The sequence below is a fragment of the Lynx rufus genome, unplaced genomic scaffold (genome assembly GCF_022079265.1).
Source record: "Lynx rufus isolate CCGP_SWC_20201006 ecotype Redwood Valley unplaced genomic scaffold, mLynRuf1.p SCAF_3, whole genome shotgun sequence".
NCBI classification, from domain to species: Eukaryota; Metazoa; Chordata; class Mammalia; order Carnivora; family Felidae; genus Lynx; species Lynx rufus.
The window spans coordinates 66448976-66467722 of NW_025814845.1; the positions used below are offsets into that span (position 1 = coordinate 66448976).

General features: G+C 39.8%; 1 protein-coding gene and 1 long non-coding RNA gene across 6 annotated transcripts in view; one reads left to right on the forward strand and one right to left on the reverse strand.

Annotated features, from left to right (window-relative positions):
- The window catches only part of CDS1 (CDP-diacylglycerol synthase 1), a 71886-nt gene that overhangs the window by 15945 nt on the left and 37194 nt on the right, over positions 1–18747 (forward strand). Inside the window, exons 2-4 of the mRNA XM_047090415.1 lie at positions 1924–2051; positions 9352–9448; positions 16081–16178. Coding sequence (XP_046946371.1) covers positions 1924–2051; positions 9352–9448; positions 16081–16178 — 323 coding nt within the window. The remainder of the gene's footprint in view (positions 1–1923; positions 2052–9351; positions 9449–16080; positions 16179–18747) is intronic.
- Positions 5616–18747, reverse strand: part of LOC124519945 (uncharacterized) — a 63258-nt gene continuing 50126 nt past the window's right edge. For 2 of the 5 annotated variants that reach the window (XR_006964221.1, XR_006964224.1), the window contains one exon: positions 17843–18062. This is a non-coding gene — a long non-coding RNA (uncharacterized LOC124519945). Of the gene's footprint in view, positions 6364–16950; positions 17047–17842; positions 18063–18747 lie in introns of those variants that run through there. The other 3 variants (XR_006964222.1, XR_006964223.1, XR_006964225.1) reach the window with 3 other exon arrangements.

Here is an 18747-nt window from a genome sequence, read left to right on the forward strand (position 1 = left end):
TGGAAACACAGAATCCAAAGTAGGTTCCAGGCTCTGAGCTATCAGCATAGAGCCCTACATGGGGCTTGAACTCGTGAACTGTAGGATCATGACCTGAGCTGAAGTTGGCTGCTTAACCGACTGAGCCACCCAAGTGCCCCCAAAGGCTGAGTTTCTTAACCAAAGGGTCAAGTGATTTGCCTTTCATCACAGTAATAGAGTAGAGGTGGAATTAGTGCTGGCAACTTCTGATTCCTAGTCTAGTGCTGTTTTGCAACATGGTGATGTTGCCTTAGGGAGCCAGGTCCATTAATCACCATCTCTACCACCACACATACCACACCTACAACACTCTGGGTTATTGAAGTTTAAAAAAAAGGGTGGTAGGGAAATGGAAAAGAGAAGTGATGTGTTCCATCATTCTAGATGTCAAGGACCTGCTGGCATGTCAGACTGGCAGCAGTGCCCTGACATTTTCAGGGGTTGTTCTGTCTGGTGGGTTATAGTCGTCAACATCTCTCTATGTTTAAGCTGCTTTGAGGACAACTGACTCGGTGTCGCAGTGGGAATTCAGCATGTCTATTTCATTTGTTATTTTTGGTATGATGACACATTTAATTTAATAATTGTTTAATAAGAAAGTTATAGTTAGTAAACAAAAGGTTTATTATTGCTTTACAAAACTTGTGAAAGTGTTCTCCCGAGGCTAAAATTTTATTTGGTAAGTTACTTAATGAGGAATTGAAAGACTTGATTCAATCATAATAATAGCTTCCTACTTCTTTGACTTTACTGAGTCCTTGGTGTTATATTAAATGCTTCCATTATTTGGATGAAGAAACCGGTAAAAGGGGTGATGACATTTACCAAAACTTGGTTGCTAGTAAGGGCTCAGTTCGGTTTGAGATTCTGGAACATTCTGAATTCCTAGGCACTCATTCCTTGGATCACTTCTGGCCCAAGGTTCTGCTCAGTGTTCTTTCTGCTTATATTCACCTGTAAATATTCCCTTTCCTCCAGCCCAGTTCAGCACCTTTGCCTCAGTTTCACCCTCTGTAAACCACTCTCCCAAAGCGCATGTATGTGTAGCACTCTTTACTCGAGGTTGCTGGGGGTGGAGGGTGGTGGGTGTGGGAGAGGGGAGGACATAGGGGTGGAGACACGTTAGAGCTGAATGAACAACTTTAAAACAATGTTTGATAGATCTGTTCTTAAAATTCCTTGGTCACTCAAACCCTGGAAATTCCACAGTGACCACCTTTGTCAAAGGCTAGAGCATATACACACAGCTCCTGTACATGTGTTCTTAAAGGTCAGTTTGCATTTTAAATAACTTTATAAAAAATATTACCATCAAATAAAATGCTTTTGATCATAGTTTATGTATCCATAAAACAGGTTATACTGTCTGTTTGACCTGCTTCACTGAGGTTGTCTCTTGAGGATCTAATAAAAATGAAGGAAGTGAAAATGGTATATATGCATATATATGCGTGTGTGTGTGTGTGTGTGTGTATATGTATATATATATATATATATATATATATATATATGCACGCCAGTGTAAGACACTCTTTTGTTGATGGCTTTGATTGTAATCAAAAGGAAACTGTGCAGTTGGTCGGAATTAACATGTTCTCTCAGTTAAGTAGCAAAACAACCAACGTTTGACTCTTGTTGGTAGGTTTCTGATTTAAATAATGTAGGAGCTTCTATTTGTGTCTTTTGGTTAAATTAATCCTTTATATTGATAGATTTTAGCAAAGATGATCAAACTTTCTAACAGGAAGTACAATAGTGCTTGGTTATTCAAAGTTCTTTTTTTGTTTCAAGTTATGTAACTGAGATTTGACACACTGAGCAATAAGTTAAGTACCTTGGCAAGCATGTACTCTTTTTGTTTTTCAATTTTGCAAAGTGATTTTCCTTTTTCTTTAATTTTAGGAAACAGATATTGATGATAGATATGGAGATTTGGATTCCAGAACCGATTCTGATATTCCAGAAATTCCACCATCCTCAGATAGAACCCCTGAGATCCTCAAGAAAGCTCTGTCTGGTTTATCTTCCAGGTATGATTAGGTGAAGATGACTATAATGGGTGCTCAGGAGAAGTTGTACGGTTATGCTGGTTGATGTAATAAATCTCACTTTTTCACAGTTTTGGAACTGTGAAAGAGAGGGCTTATACTTTTTCACCAAATATGCGGCATGGTACTAAATGCTTGATGTATAGTCTTTCATTTAATCCTTACAGTCCTGTGAAGTGTGAGAAACCCAAATCTCAGAGGTCAACTGATGAAGGTTACAGAGCTAGGAAGGTGTAGACTCGAGACTCTTGTCCTAGTTTTGTCAGATTGCTCAAGCCGCTGATCCATTTACTACATCAGGTAGCCTTTCCTGGTATTGGAACGTCTAATAAAGAAAATTCCATATTCTCTGTTCCCTGTTTTTCAAATGCCAGACATAAATAGGTCATTCTTTTTCTTTTACTGAGCTTAAATTATCACCCCAAACTCCACAACCCTTTTATCATTTTATGTTTGCTATATTTTTTATTTATTTTGGGGACAGAGAGAGACAGAGCATGAACGGGGGAGGGGCAGAGAGAGAGGGAGACACAGAATCGGAAACAGGCTCCAGGCTCCGAGCCATCAGCCCAGAGCCTGACGCGGGGCTCGAACTCACGGACCGCGAGATCGTGACCTGGTGAAGTCGGACGCTTAACCGACTGCGCCACCCAGGCGCCCAATATTTTTTAATGTTTGATCACCATCAAGATTCAGCAACTTTTATATTGCCCTCCATTGTATACTTTAGTAATATGAATTATAAAAGTTACAAAAGCAAAATAAATGTAAGCTTTATCAAGATTAATGTGTGAAATCTTAAATGTTGGTATAGAACAGTGTTTTTCCAGCTTTTTGATTGTGACACACAGTAAAAGACATATTTTACACCACATCCCAAGAGACACAGAAATGTATATTTTAACTGTTGCAAAATGTTATGAAGCAATTCTTGCTATTGTGTGTGATACTCTCTGATTTCTTTTGATACTGTTCTATATTATGGAACAAAACGGCTAGTTGTGACTTACTAAATTGGTTTTACTACCAGTAGGTCATAATAAAAAACACTGGTTAGTCATATCTAATAAATGTAATACAAATTTTTCTGTTTTTTTAATTTCTAACAGATAACCATATTAGAATAAATTGATTCAAACAGAAATTTTCATATTTTTTAACCAATAGAATAACTTTTTGCTGTCCATTATTGAAAACATGATTATTATTTTTATAGTTCTTGATCCTAGTTTTTCTGACCTCATTCACACATATACATTTTCTTTAAAATCTTATCAGGTCTATTTCAACTCTGAAATTTTTTTTAAAAGCTTTTTAACGTTTGTTTATATTTGAGAAACAGAGCATAAGTAGGGGAAGGGTGGAGAGAGAGGGAGACACAGAATCCAAACGAGGCTCTGAGCTCTGAGCTGTCAGCACAGAGCCCGATGCGGGGCTGGAACCCACAAACCATGAGATCATGACATGACCCTGGATGCTTAACTGACTGAACCACCCAGGCGCCCCTGAAATTTTTTTATACTGATGTTATATAAAAATGATGCTGGGACGCCTGGGTGGCTCAATCAGGTTTAGCATCTGACTTGATTTCAGCTCAGGTCATGATCCCAGGGTTATTGAATTGATCCCCATGCCAGGCTCTGCACTGAGCATGGAGCCTGCTTAAGATTCTTAAGATATTCTCTCTCTCTCTTGGGATGCCTGGGTGGCTCAGTCAGTTAAGTATCTGACTTCCGCTCAGGTCATGATCTCACGGTTTGTGGGTTTGAGCCCTGCATCCAGCTCTGTGCTGACAGCTCGGAGCCTAGAGCCTGCTTTGGATTCTGTGTCTCCCTCTCTCTCTGCCCCTCCCATGCTCATGCTCTGTCTCTCAATAGTGAATAAATGTTAAAAAAAATATATATATATATTCTCTCTCTCTCTTTCCTGCCTCCTCTGTCCCCCCTTTGTCCCTCTCCCCCACTTGTTCTCTCTTACTTTCTCTAAAAAATGAAAAAAATACCTCTGAAGAATGATTTCTTTAGTGTGTCATTTATATTAGATTTTTCCTTAATGATGAAGGGTTTTTCCCTAGTGTAAAGTAACAATAGCAAATAATAGCAGCTGCTATTTCTTGAGCATATGCTCTGTGCTAGGCACTACTCCAAGCACTTTACACATACTGACTATTCTCACAGCAACCCTGTAACAGGTTCAGTTATATAGACCTATTTTATAAATGAGGAAATTGAGGCACAGAAATGTTATATGTCAAGGATCATGCAGTCAGTAAGTGATAGAACCACATTATGAACCTAGGTATTGTGTTCTGTTTATAAAACAATTGGTTTTGGGGCACCTGGGTGGCTCAGTCGGTTGAGCGTCTGACTTCGGCTCAGGTCACGATCTCACAGTTTGTGAGTTCAGGCCCTGTGTCGGGTTCTGTGCTGTCGGCTTGGAGCCTGGAGCCTGCTTCCGATTCTGTGTCTCCCTCTGTCTGCCCCTTCCCTGCTCATGCTCTGTATCTCAAAGATGAATAAAAAAAATTACAATTAGTTTGAAAAAATGAACAATAAGTAATATATAACAAGTTTCAGTCTTCTCAGATTTTGCTCTAAAGGTTACATGAATGTTTCAAACTCTATCTTAATTCATTTTAGGCTCTTTTTAATCTAATACCCAAAATGGTCTGTCTTGAAAAAATTTAGAAGTTGTAGATGCATAGAATTAAAAATATTAATTGCATTATAAAATTACATGAATTGCAGGGGGGGAAAAAAAAACTCTTGTAATCTTCCCACCAAAACATTGATCCCTAAAATATTGTGATGTTTACTTTTTTTTTAAAAAAAAAATTTTTTTAATGTTTATTTATTTTTGAGACAGAGAGAAACAGAGCATGAATGGGGGAGGGTCAGAGAGAGGGAGACACAGAATCTGAAACAGGCTCCAGGCTCTGAGCGGTCAGCACAGAGCCCAATGCGAGGCTCGAACTCACAGACCGTGAGATCATGACCTGAGCCGAAGTCGGCCGCTCAACCGACTGAGCCACCCAGGCGCCCCTATGATGTTTACTTTTTGAAGTTTTTTTTTTTCTTCTGCGTTGTGTGTATTCTGCGTGTGTGTGTGTGTGTGTGTGTGTGTGTGTGTGTGTGTGTGTGTGTGTGGTGTATAATATAAAAATAGCATTGTACTGTTTCTTACCTTTCTGGTTACATTTTCATTCTGTGGTATTAGAAACTATATCATTTTTTTAATGACTTAAATTTTTTAATGACTGCATGATAATATTCCTTTGTATGACTGTAGTTCAGTTTATTCAACTAAACTAAAATTGCTGGGCGTTTAGCTTGTTTCCAGATTTTCACAATTAAAAACAACTCTGTATTAAACATTTTTCTTTGTAGCTAGGTTAAGATTTATGCTCTATTTTTTTTTTTATGTTTATTCATTTTTCAGAATGAGAGGGACCGTGCAAACGGGTGTGGGGCATAGAGAGAGGGAGACACAGGATCCAAAGCAGGCTCCAGGCTCTGAGCTGTCAGCACAGAGCCCGACGTGGGGATCAAACCCACGAACCGCGAGATCATGACCTGAGCCAAAGGTGGACGGTTAACCCACTGAGCCACCCAGGCAACACTAGATTTATGCTCATTTTTAAGGCTTTAATATATCATATTAAATAGAGCATAAGGTGTTGAAATTGGAAGAGGCCTGAAGGTTTTTAGGCACTTGGCACATTGTCCCAATTGACCTGTGTGTGGGTCTTGTGGAGATGAATAGTCACTTAACCAGTTAAGTCTGATTCTATCCGTTAGTGAAGCTCTTCTTCAGCTATCATCTCATCCAGGGGCAATGCCCTGCTCCCCCTCACCCGAAACTGCACAAGTGGACATGTGCATTGGCTGGAGACATTTTAGGTTGTTACAAGAGATAGCACTACTAACAGATAATGGGTAGAGGCCGGGGAGGATGTTAAACATCCTATAGTACACTGAACAGCTCTTCACAACAAAGAATTCTGTGGCTCACAACGTTATTAGCACTGAGGTTGAGAAACCAAGGAAACATACAGGCATAGCCTTATACTGGGTGCTCTTGTACTGTATCATGCCATTTTCCTTCTCTCCAAGAACTTGCACACTTCCTGTCCAACCTCCAATGGCTGGTAGATGGACTTTTTCAAAAACTTTTCTTGCCAGATGGCCCACAAAGTACTTATTTATTCTTGAGGAGTGTCTCTGTGTACCGATTCTTGGCTCAGGTGAACTGCTTTGCCAACCCAGGTTCTTGATGACTCATGATGTTTGTGTCCCTAGGAAAATATTTTTTTTTTTAAACCTCGTCATTACTTTTGAAATAAAAACCACTTAATATCTGTAGTGACAGTAAAACATTGTACATCTCATAACTGATTTGAACAATAAGTATATGACCACTTTAGATAACCACTTGTAAAGAGACTCCTGAATTATATACTTTTTAGAAACCTCATTTCTAGCTCAGGTAGTTCTGGAGATATGGGACTTGAATGAAAATCTCCTATATTGATTCTGAGTTCCTTTTTCCAAAGCAATTGTGAGGTGATAACTTGGACCTCAAATCAAGGCTGTCTCTAATGTGCTCATGGTAGCATGGTAAAAGAAGTCAATAATTTGAATTCAGAATCAGGTTATCCTCTGGTTTTTGGTAACAGTGATTTTTTTTTTCCCTCATATCGTGCTCTGTTTTGAATTCAGTGGTTCTCCCTTAAAAGATGTCTTTCAGTCACTGTATCCATGGATATGTATAAGTATGTTCTTTTATTTTCTTTGTATTAAGTATTCTTGAGAAATTTGAGGAGTCTGTGAAAATAATTAAGAGAATTAGTCTTTCACCTTGTTGGGGGAGGGGAATTTTTCTGGGAAGGGAAATAGGTATATAAAAGATAACTAGGTGAAATATGTTTCTTGATGGCTCAGGTTTTCAGTTATCACGGAACTTTTGGATGGTAGGAAGAAAGTAGGTCTTCTGTTTAAGATCTCTGGTTCTCAGCAGCTACCATCCTCTGAAGTTCAAAGCCAGAGGCGTCTAACAGAGGTACATGTGGACATTGGCAACATCCACCTAGGGACTGATTGGTGACACTTATGTAGTGTCTGTCATCTTCTATGGGTTCTCAACAATTCTGACTCTGAGGATCAGTTATACAGGAGAGCTAAATACACTTCTGGGTTTCATGCAAACAGAACGGGATCACTATCATTATCTCTGTTATCATTAGAGACTGGTTTATGGTCCATTATGTACCTTTGACTAGCTCTGTGACCTAGCCCAGTTCCCAAATCTATTCATTAATCCATAAGGAGTTATGTATATAAAACTCAGTGGAACCTTTCAGCTCTAACAGTTTTTGACTCTCTGCTCATTTCGGTTCAGTCCTAAAGCCGAGAGTCTAATGAGAAATTTATGAGCCACATAGTTTATCACACAGCAGAGAGAAGGAAAGTCGTCTAAGTATAATGTGACCACCTCATGAGAAACCGTGGAAGTTAGGTGAAAGAGTTTGGACTTAATGTTGTTGACATTTTAGACCTTGAGTACAGAAATGACCTCATAAAAGGGATATTTAATAAATATCTGGAAGATTGGTGAGAGCAGGGAATGTAATCAATATTTGATAAATGGATGAAGTCAGCTAATTTTTTTATAGAGAGGAGAATGAAAGCCTGTGCTTAGAACACTGTGTGTGCATGCGTGTGTGTGTACATATATGTGTGTATGTATATATATGCTACTATCCTTTAAGATGAATCCAGGTATCTTGTATCATAATTTAAATGCTGCCATTTGAATTAATAGACATAAGAAAAGTCTTAAAACTTTGCTGTGAGTATAATGTAAAATGAGTGTAGAATGAAGAAAAGCAGGGGGAAACAATTTTAGATTCAGAAATATCCATATATAGGTGTTATTAGAATCCTTTTGGTTTTACACAGTGGCTGCTGACATTTTTCATGACATAGCCAAAGAAATAGTGACAGTACCTGTCAAATATGCTGGGGGTGAAACGTGAGTGTCCTGGGTGTGAGGGGAGGGCTGTTGGGCACCCCGGGCCCTTCCTAACCGCCAGAGAGGATTGAGGGAGATGAGTTCTCAGCCTAGCCAGATATTCAACAGGGAAGGCCTGCTCTAAGGAACAATTAAAGGCCCAAGGATGAGGAAATAATGTTGTGCTTTTAAGACTCTGTGTCTAAGTGCAGAAAGCCAGCAGCACACTTAGAGCTCTAGGAGAAAGTGATCATCCGTCTAGCCTTGCCCTCAGTGACTGACCTGCTTGCCTTCTTCATTTCACTGAGATTTCTATGGTCTGTAGTTGGCCTCTGTATTATCCTTTCTTTACTTTCTCTCATTGGAAGTCTGTGTTCTCTATACCACCTTAATAAAATCATTGTTTTTATATACCACCCCAAAGGATAGATCATGGTTTTTTTTTTTAAGTTTATTTATTATTTTGAGAGAGAAAGTGTGTGCATGCATGCGCTGGGGAGGGGCAGAGAGAGGGAGGGAGAAAGAGAAAATCCCAAGTAGGCTTGCACTGTCAGCACAGAACCTCATGTTGCTGACACTCAGAGACTGTGAGATCATGACCTGAGCTAAGATCAAGAGTTGGCCACTTAACCGGCTGAGCCACATAGACACCCCTTAAAAAAGTGTTTTTTAAGTTTTTTTTTGTTTATTTGGAGGGAGAGAAGGATAGATCATCTTTACAGAGGGCTTTTTGCACCTGCCTTCTTCCTTTCTGAATGACCCTGTTGGGGTGTGCACATATCCACATTGACCACCTCACTTCCCAGCCTGGTGATTCATCCTCATTCACACTGAACAAAAATTAGTTTCTTTCTTCGGCTAACATAATTTTACACTTAATTTAGCTCTGAGTGAGTGAACAAATGCTGTTGGTTAGATTTTTGTTTTTGTTGTTACTACAGGTGAAGTAAGGGATTCTTTTTTTTTTTTTTAATATTTTATTTATTTTTGACAGAGTGCAAGTCAGGGAGGGGCAGAGAGAGGGGAGCAAAGGATCTGAAGTGGGCTCTGCACTGAGAGCAGAGAACCCAAAATGGGGCTTGAACTCATGAACCAAACTGTGAGATCATGACCTGAGCCGAAGTTGAATCCTCGACCAACTGAGCCACCCAGGTGGCCTGAAGTAAGGGATTTTTAAAGTATAGTTAGGGAAAATATGAAAGTCTGATAATACTGAAACCACACAAAAAACTCAATACATTAAATACTAACTTTATAAACATTTTCTTTATAGGTGGAAAAACTGGTGGATTCGTGGAATTCTTACTTTAACTATGATTTCATTGTTTTTCCTGATCATCTATATGGGATCCTTTATGCTGATGCTTCTTGTAAGTGTTTTACATTTTTCCAAGTATCTCTTGCTTTGTTTTTCAGCACTGATATGATTGAAGTAATTTGAACATGTCATAAAAAATAAAGTAGTTCAAGATTTGGTAACAGCAAATTTATTTCCCTTAAGCATTTTCTTGTTCATGAAATTGTCTGGACCAACCTTTCCTGTTTGCAAAATGGCCATTCAGTGTATTCACTCAGCAGAGATCAAGTATATGTAATACATAGTATTAGAGATTGCTAACGACTTCACACACTCATGACATCATCATATGGGACTATTAGCTAGATCCCTAACTTGAAAGAATTCAGTCTAATGGCAGAGATATATAAGTAACCATATGAATAAATAGTATAGTAAATAAGTGGGTAACTTTTTGGGAGATCTAAACCAGCCTGAAAGAGAGCAGAGAGGACTTCCAGAAGAGTTTATGCCAAAGTTAAACCCTGAAGAAGGGGCTGGACAGGAGAGGGCCTTCCAAGGTGGGGATATCATAAGCAAGACATGGGGGTAATGAGAGAGTGTGGTTCGTTGGGGGGATTTGCAACTGGTGCCTTTGGAGGGTGTCTAGGGATGAGACCAGAGAGGTGAACAGAAGCCATTTTGGGAGTGTGGGATTTTGTTGTGTATGGGAAGTCCAACAAGTCATGAAGCCAGACAAGTATTTTAAGATTTTAAATCATTCGTTTAGTAAATGCTCCCAAGATGCCTGCTATGTGCCAGGCATTGTGCTGCTTCTGGGGTATGATACAGCAGTGCTGAGAAAAGCACACATGTCTCTTCCCTGGGGAGTTTACTGTCTGTGCTTCAAAGAACTGATCAGAAATATAATTACAGGGGCACCTGGGTGGCTCAGTCGGTTGAGCGTGTGACTCTTGGTTTCTGCTCAGGTCGTGTTCCCAGGGTTGTGGAACGAGCCCTGCTTTGCGCTCCATGCTGAGCGTGGAGCGTGCTTGAGATTCTCCTTGTCTGCCCCTCTCCTCTGCTTGTGCACGTGCGTTCTCGCCCAAATATACATATAGAGAGAATATATTTATATAGGATAGGGTGCTGTGAGAGCAAGGGGGGATCTGGAAGACTTTCCAGAGGCATCCTGTCCAGCACGTGTGCTGCAGTTTAAAGTTTGAACAGGTGGGGGGTAAAGGGGGAGCTTGGGGACAGGAGTGTCACAGCAGAGGATTCCTGTTTATGAAAGCCTTGATATCCAAAGAAGCGTGAAACATTTGGAAGTGGTGGGAGTGGGAAGGAGACCTGCGTTTGTTTAATAGATTCATCAAGCACTTGAGGGTGCTGAGTGTGTTTAGCATAGGGAGAGCCTTGCTCTCAGGGATATGCACAATGTCCCTCTTTTTTATTGTTTCTTTTTCATCTCATCTCCTTTAGCTGAGCCTCTTTCACCCTCACCACCTCGCTCTCTGGCTGCTCCAACCTGTCTGCTCCCCTCCACGCCCAGTCCTATTCCTAGTGATAGGCATGGGCAATATGATACGGTTTTCCTTTCAGTCTATAAAAGAATAAATAAGTTTTGAAGTGAAATCAGACACGATTGGGGAAAAAAATCCCATCAACTCCTGACCATCAAGCCCTTTCACTTTCTTTCTGTTCCCTCATTAATTTTGTACTTCCTTGGGGGGTCTCAAGGTAACAGGAGTGAATAAGAAACCACTTTCTCTGTTCTGTTTTTGCTGACATCGTAAAGAACTTTTTCTCACAGAAAAACAATGGATAGTGCATAGGACCTCTTTAATGTGAGGCCAGAAGATGCTGAGTCTAAAAACCAGGTAGGCCAGTGTGAGCACGGTCCCGGTGTGACTCCAGGGAAGGGCCCACTTCTTTTCTTCTCAGTGTGCACCTATGGAGGGTTGTGAGTGCCAGTGAGTTTGGGCCTTTCAGGAGTGAGTGGGTACAGAGCACTTCTCAGTGCTGTGCGCTGAGTGATGGGCCGGGGGACAAAGGGATTGGGTGATAGCTGACAGCTTGGTAAGGCTTTGTGGATGAAGGGACCTTTCATCAGACCTTGAGGGTCTGTCAGGGTGGAGTGAGCACCGAGAGTAAAGGTCCAAATGGCTAGATGTGTCAGGAAAAGGCAAATGATGTCTTTTTCCTGGAGCATAGGGCCTTTGAACTTGGAAAAATAATTGGAGATCAGATGCTAGAGGGCCTTGCAATACTGTGTGAAGAAGTTTAGGATTTATTTGTAAAGGATTGGGGAGCCATTGGAAATATTAAAGATCATTTAAATTATTGTTCCCCTTTAGGAGGTAATTTTGATCTAAGACATTGTAAAGCACCAGCATCCTTGATACATGGACACAGGCTGGTCTGGTGGGCTCTCTGTGAGTAAGTTACATTGTTCTCCAAACTAAACCATTTGGTGTGGTAGCTTGGGCCAGAATTTGCAGATAGAGACTAATTTTCAAGCACCCTTTTATGAGAAAATTCAAAACACCTTTAAAGATATCCTTGCATATTTGGATTTTGGTTTTTTAAAAGAGAATCATAAGCATACCTAAAGTACTTGAGCTTTCTTGTTTATTTTTTCTGTTGTGAAAGGAAAATACCATTTTAATACGAGTTCTGTTTCATCGGTGAGCTTAATCAGAAGAATGTTAAAGATCGAGTTAAGTAGATTTGAACTGTTACTGCCCTTACTTAGGTTTATTGTAATGCATGCACACATGTACCATGCATACATACACATGTTGTATTTATGATACGTATATTAAGGAAATATGGGTGGATATACACATATGCACACACTGTTGGGACTCAATTGTGATACTACTTTTATGTCATTTCAAGTCTTATTTATGCTCATATCCCTAACTAGGTCATTTATATTTTGAGAAGCTTGCATTTGCCCTATAATATCAGCACTCGTAAATGATTGATTTAAGAGAATTTTATTAAAAACTTATTTCTACCAAATGATAGCTACTACTTTAAGATGGAATCATACAGGAACTTTTTTTTCTTCAATCTTCTATTTATAGCACTTACATGTTGCATTCATAGCTTGCAATCACACTTTTTTTAAAAACTTTTTTTTAGGTTTATTTATTTCTGAGAGAAGGGGAGAGAGAGAGAGACCAAGCTTGAGTGGGAGAAGGGCAGAGAGAGTGGGAAACAGAATCTGAAGCAGGCTCCAGGCTCTGAGCTGTCAGCACAGAGCCTGACGCGGGGCTCTAACCCATGAACCTTGAGATCATGATCTGAGCCAAAGTCAGATGCTTAACCAACTGAACCACCCAGGCACCCTGGAATCACACTTTCTAGGTGATGGAATTACTAAAGCATAGTTTGATTTAAAGGAAGATAGTGTAAGAGGTTCTCACCTTCACCTTCTTGGAAACTCCTATAATAAGTTTTAATTCACATATATAATTTAGTTTTAAGTAGTTTTTTTTTTTTTTCCATTGTGAGAGTTATAAAAGTGTGTTAAAATTACTTGGGGAAATTGTTAATTTTTTGAAAATCACCCCTAGCCCTATCATCAACTACCAAAACCCAATTAATACTATTTGATATATTCTTTTAGTCCTTTTTTTCTTGTATGTTTTAAAAATCATGGTTGTAATCATAACATGACTAGAATTTTGTATCCTGCTCTTTTAAACTATTTTATCGAGTGTTTTGTGTTGCTCCATCTTTACAACCATCAACATTAATACATTCCTTGACTGAATGGAATGGAATGTATCATAAGTTATTTGAACCTCTGTGTTATTTTCAGACATTCGGGTTATGTTTTGGTTTTCTCTATGGTGAATAACACTATCCTGAACATAATAGAATGTAAAGCTTTTTCATATGCAGGATTATTTTCTTTGAATAGATTCCCAAAGTGAAAATAGGCATTTTTATTTGGATAACCCATAAATACCATAGTTCGAACTCAACATATCCAAATCTGAACTTCCCTTCCATCCCCATCCATTCTGCATAAATATGTCTCCTTTCCCAAAAGCCTTCTCTGGTGTTATTCTGTGTTCCTCTGACTCCCTTAGCCGCTACCCGCCCCCCCCCCCCCCCCGTTTCCTCAGCCACCAAATCCAACCAGTTCTGCTTCCTCAATGTCTTATTCCTTGTACTCCACTTCCCTGCCGCTCGCCCAGTTAGAGGTTCATCTACACTCAACTGGATGGTGGCATCTTGCCTGCCTTACTTTCTCTCTACTCTTGCTGCCTCTCCAGTCTGTTCTTTCCACCTCTCCTATCCCCAAACACACACATCTGATCACGTGTAGTCCTTTGTACTGTTTGCTGTGCTTCTTGTCTCTCTCTGCCTCTCACCTACATCTCTGTGAGTAGGCAACTCTGAGATACTTGTAGTTCCCTAACATGCCTCGTCTTCTCCCATATATGTAATTCTGCATATCTTTCTCCTCTGTCCCAACTGTGGCCCATCTCTACCCCCCACCCCGTTTTGTTTGCCCATGCTTATATCCATGTGGCAGTTTCCACATGGCGTTGTAGCCATTTGTGTCCTCCTTGACAGACTATGCTTCTCTGAGGACAGATGTCCTGTATTATTTCTCTGAATCCTCAGTAACTAGCAGAGTAGGCATTTAAATATTGGTGGTTGTCTTTAAGGCTCTTAACACATTTATTGAGCCAACAGAGTCCTGCCAGTGTGCACGGCTACCAGTATTGGTGGCCTGGAATATCAGTTTCCAGGTGATCACCCAGCCTGGAAGATACACATACATTTTAAGGATTTTAGCTGTACTGTTGTGAATCCCCTGTTTTCTGTTTTCCCAGTGGCTCTATATTGATTCTACTTGCAAACTGTAATTGACAATCATATAAATATGTATGTGTGTGCTATTAAAAGTAGTTTTATTTCCTCTCAGTAAAATACCATGTATAGTGCTAATGGTTGTTCTTGAGCAAATGTGTTCATTTAGCAAATAGAAATTGCATCAGTGCATTTGATAGTTTAAAAGCCCTTGGTTCTATAAATAGTACAGGCTTTGCCATTTTATTTTAACACCTAGCATTGTCCTCATTTTGTGATTATTTTAAAAAAATAACTTTTGACACATTCAAAGCTTATTGAAGGACGATATTTGAATTTCCTCTTGTCTTTATATTATAAAACATTAATGACTTCTTCTTAAAATAACTATTTATAAAAAAAAAATAATTATTTATAGTAGTTTGACCTAATATTTTCTTAGCACATGGCTGAGGGGACACAATTGCTTTAAGTATGTGATTGGACACAATAGGTATAATGGAGAAATATAGCTTAAGAATATCCTGAACAGTAGGTTTGGGAAAGCTGATTTTGGGGGAGCTTAAAAGGAAATACCAAAGTATATTCTTGGGCAGAGTTTGGTAAGCTTTTTGAGTATAGAAACAGGTAAAAATATTTTAGGCTTTAAGGAACCACATATTTCTCTGTAACATCATTTTTAGTTTTTGTTTTTAATGAAAAAAAAAAATCAAATCCATTCTTAGCTCGGGGGCTGTACAAGACCAAGCCCTTGAGTATATTCTCCAGAGGCTGAAGAAGTCTGCTATACTCATAAAGATTTTAATCTCTTAGCTCGTGGTAATAAGTGTTCAACTTGCCACTTGTTTTTCGAGTCTTGGAATTGACTTAAACCAAGCATTAGATATGATGCTGCATCCTCAGGGATTACCTGTACCCAAGTTGGTGGATACAACAGTTTGAAGGACTACTAAGTAGAACATCAAAAAAGGATTCATAAATATAAAACAATTTGTTAGGAATGTATAAAGAACACTGTGCAAACAGAATTGCATAGAATCAATTGACCGGGTGAAGTGGCTGCAAATGTAAAAGGCTATTTATAATTTGCCAGTGTAACTCCACTTAGATGTATCAGACAGATATGCAGCTGGCTATGTGAGAGTTGGCACAGCTGGAAGAATGAAAAGACCATGCCCAAACCCTGCTAGGAGACAGGGTGAAGATGTTTTAATTACAGTCATTTGTTTTGACCGTGTCTTTATCCTTGGAAGGCATACCAGGATGTATGGTTAAAAATAAATATATACAGGGGCGCCTGGGTAGCTCAGTTGGTTAACCATCTGACTCTTGATTTTGGCTCAGGTCATGATCTCACAGTTCATGAATTAGAGCCACGTTAGGCTCTGCACTGACGGTGCGGAACCTGTTTGGGATTCTCTCTCTCTGCCCCCCCCCCCCCCCATGCACGGGCTCTCTAAGTAAATCAATAAATGCAAACTTCCACATATGATCCTTTTTCTAGGGTAACTCAAGAAACAAAATGGACGAAAAGATTGTCCATCTCAGTACAGATGAACTCAAGAAATGAAGTAGTAATGAGAGATAAAGCCTAATCAACCATGACCAACAAGACTGTATCCCTCAAACTTTAAGCTACAGTGCGACCTCCTACCCCAGGATGGAGCTTTCATGTTTTGGATAAACTTTCATTTGCTTACCCCTTTGAAATATCGCTTGATTTTAGAGACATTGACTTACTGAATTTTTGCTACTGACATTTAGAATAATTAAAACTGGGCAGGCTAAAGATTTTTTTAAACACATATGACATAAGAGATGACTTATTAAATGATTAAGCACAAATGTAAACACTAAGAAATGTATGTTAATGTGTTCTCTTGGTTTCAGGTACTAGGCATCCAAGTGAAATGCTTCCATGAAATTATCACTATAGGTTATAGAGTCTATCGTTCTTATGACCTGCCATGGTTTAGAACATTGAGCTGGTAAGTAACTTAAAACTGTTTCAGATGTGAAAATCTGGTTCTTTTCTAAAGTTTTTAAAGGAAGCACCCTGATGAGTCAGTATCACACAGTTGACCTTATAGATTGATTTTTGGAGAAAGATAAATAAAAATAATGCAATTGGATTTTGATAAGAAGAAAATCACCTTTAACTCTCCTTTTCTAACACTACTATTTTCATATCTCATCTTTCAGTCTTTGTAGAGATACTTTATATTTGAATGTATACACTATTGACCTCTTTTTTTTAAACATTTTTTAATGTTTATTTTTGAGAGAGCGCGTGAGAACTGGGGAGGGGCAGAGAGAGAGGGAGACAGAGGATCCAAACAGGCTCTGCACTGACAGCAGAGAGCCCAGTGTGGGACTTGAAGTCACGAACTGTGCGATAATGACCTCAGCCGAAGTCGGACTTAACCAACTGAGCCACCCAGGCGCCCCTGTGCTGTTGTCTTCTTTAAAAAACATTGTATTGGACACCTTTTTATATCCTTTATAGTTACAATTTTAATAAAGTTTCATTTTGTAAAATGTTAGAAATATGTGTAATCTTTTGCTTTCTTTTGCCTCAGTTGAAATGAGAGCACACACAGAATTAGATTATTTCTGCAGAGAGTGAAAGATGAGATATGAAAATAGTTGTGAGTTTTCTGTTTTGTTGAGTGGTCAGTGGTTTATTCATGGGGAAGAAAGCCCATGATGAATGTCTGTCCCCCCCACCCTTCCTTCCCCACTACTGCAAAGCTGGCTCACCTCCTTGTAGGCCCTGGGGGCAGTTAGAGGAGAGGCAGCTCCCACCTTTGTTGTTCCTGGTTTGATCTTGTCTTCAGGCCCCTGGCTGGTGACCTGCTACAGGGAGGGTTGTTAGAAGAGTAATACTCTCTGAGGAGCAGTGTGTAAGGCAGTCTTGTAAATAGCACCAGCAGTTACCAGCACTTGAAATACTGTATATGTACCATGCATGTAAAACTTAGTTTAAAAAAAGGCATGCGATTTTAATATTTAAAGTTTAATATATCTTTTTATAACTTTTCAGTTATAATTCTCAATTATCAAGACCTTGACCAGGAAGGAAACATGATAATAGTTCATAATGAACCAAATTGACCATGCCTTTGAATATAGCTGTTTGATTAGTATCAGCCAGAGGGTCCAGTGTCTTAAGAAAACAGATGTATCACCTTTGGGGTTTAGAGTAGTCAAAAAATAGTTTCTAATTTTTCCTTATGGCAAGTTTCTTCACGAAGGGCAAAATGTATGGGAAATGTTAGATTAAGTAGTTGGAGAATAATTAAATGCTGAACCATGCAGGATTGATCAATTCTAAGAAAAAAAGACATAGGTCAGGATGGGCTCCAGTGATTGCAGAAGTCTTTATGGAGAAGGTGAAAAACAAACTATCACTTGAAATAAAGATAAGTTTTGGATAGAGAAGAGTGCTCCGCAGTGGGGAAGCATCACCTATCAAGTTCTAGATGAGGGACTAGGAGGAACATGCCACAGAGGCAAAGACATTCCTGGCCTTCTTGAGCAGAATAATGGGGGAAAAGTTGGGTTGGTGGACTAGGGCAGGCCTTGATAGCTTGATGGAGGAGTCAAAGACAGTTTCCATTGTAGGAGAATAGAAAAATGGTAATGCAGCTGATAGAAATGGGAATACAGTACTTTACTTTGAAAACTGTGGGGTCTAATTCCATCCATGAGGACCAGAGGGAAATCGCTCCTTTCCTCCTCTGCTCTCCTGGCCGAGTAGGACTCTGCCCTTCAAAGGATGAGGCACGGAGGAACTCTGAAGAGGTGCTTTCCAGCCTTCTTTCCTGGCTCACACAAGTGCCATCAGTCAATTCTCATGGGTTCTCCTTTCCCTGGGGGGAAGGGATATATCAGAATTGGGTGGAGGGACAGGTGATTTATGCAGTTTTTTTTTTAATTTTTTTTTAATGTTTATTTATTTTTGAGACAGAGACAGAGCATGAACAGGGGAAGGTCAGAGAGAGAGGGAGGCACAGAATCTGAAACAGGCTCCAGGCTCTGAGCTGTCAGCACAGAGCCCAACGCGGGGCTTGAACTCACGGACCATGAGATCATGACCTGAGCTGAAGTCGGCCGCTTAACCGACTGAGCCACCCAGGTGCCCCTGATTTACGCAGTTTTAAGAAGTTTCTCTTAGAGGGCTGCCTGGGTCAGTCAGTTAAGCATCCAACTTCGGCTCAGGTCATGATCTCACAGTTTGTGAGTTTGAGCCCCATGTCAGGCTCTGTGCTGACAGCTCAGAGCCTGGAGCCTGCTTCAGATTCTGCGTCTCTCTCTCTCTGCTCCTCCCCTGCTGATGCTCTGTCTGCCTCTCTGTCTGTCGCTCTCAAAAATAAATGAACGTTAAAAAAAAGTTTCTCTTAGAGATTTTTACCTGCTGCCTGCTTCTATCCCCCACTACTTCCTCTTAAGAATCACTGTGCAACTGGGGGCGCCTGGGTGACTCAGTCGGTTAAGAATCCAACTTCTGCTCAGGTCACGATCTTGCAGTTAGTGGGTTTGAGCCACGCATCGGGC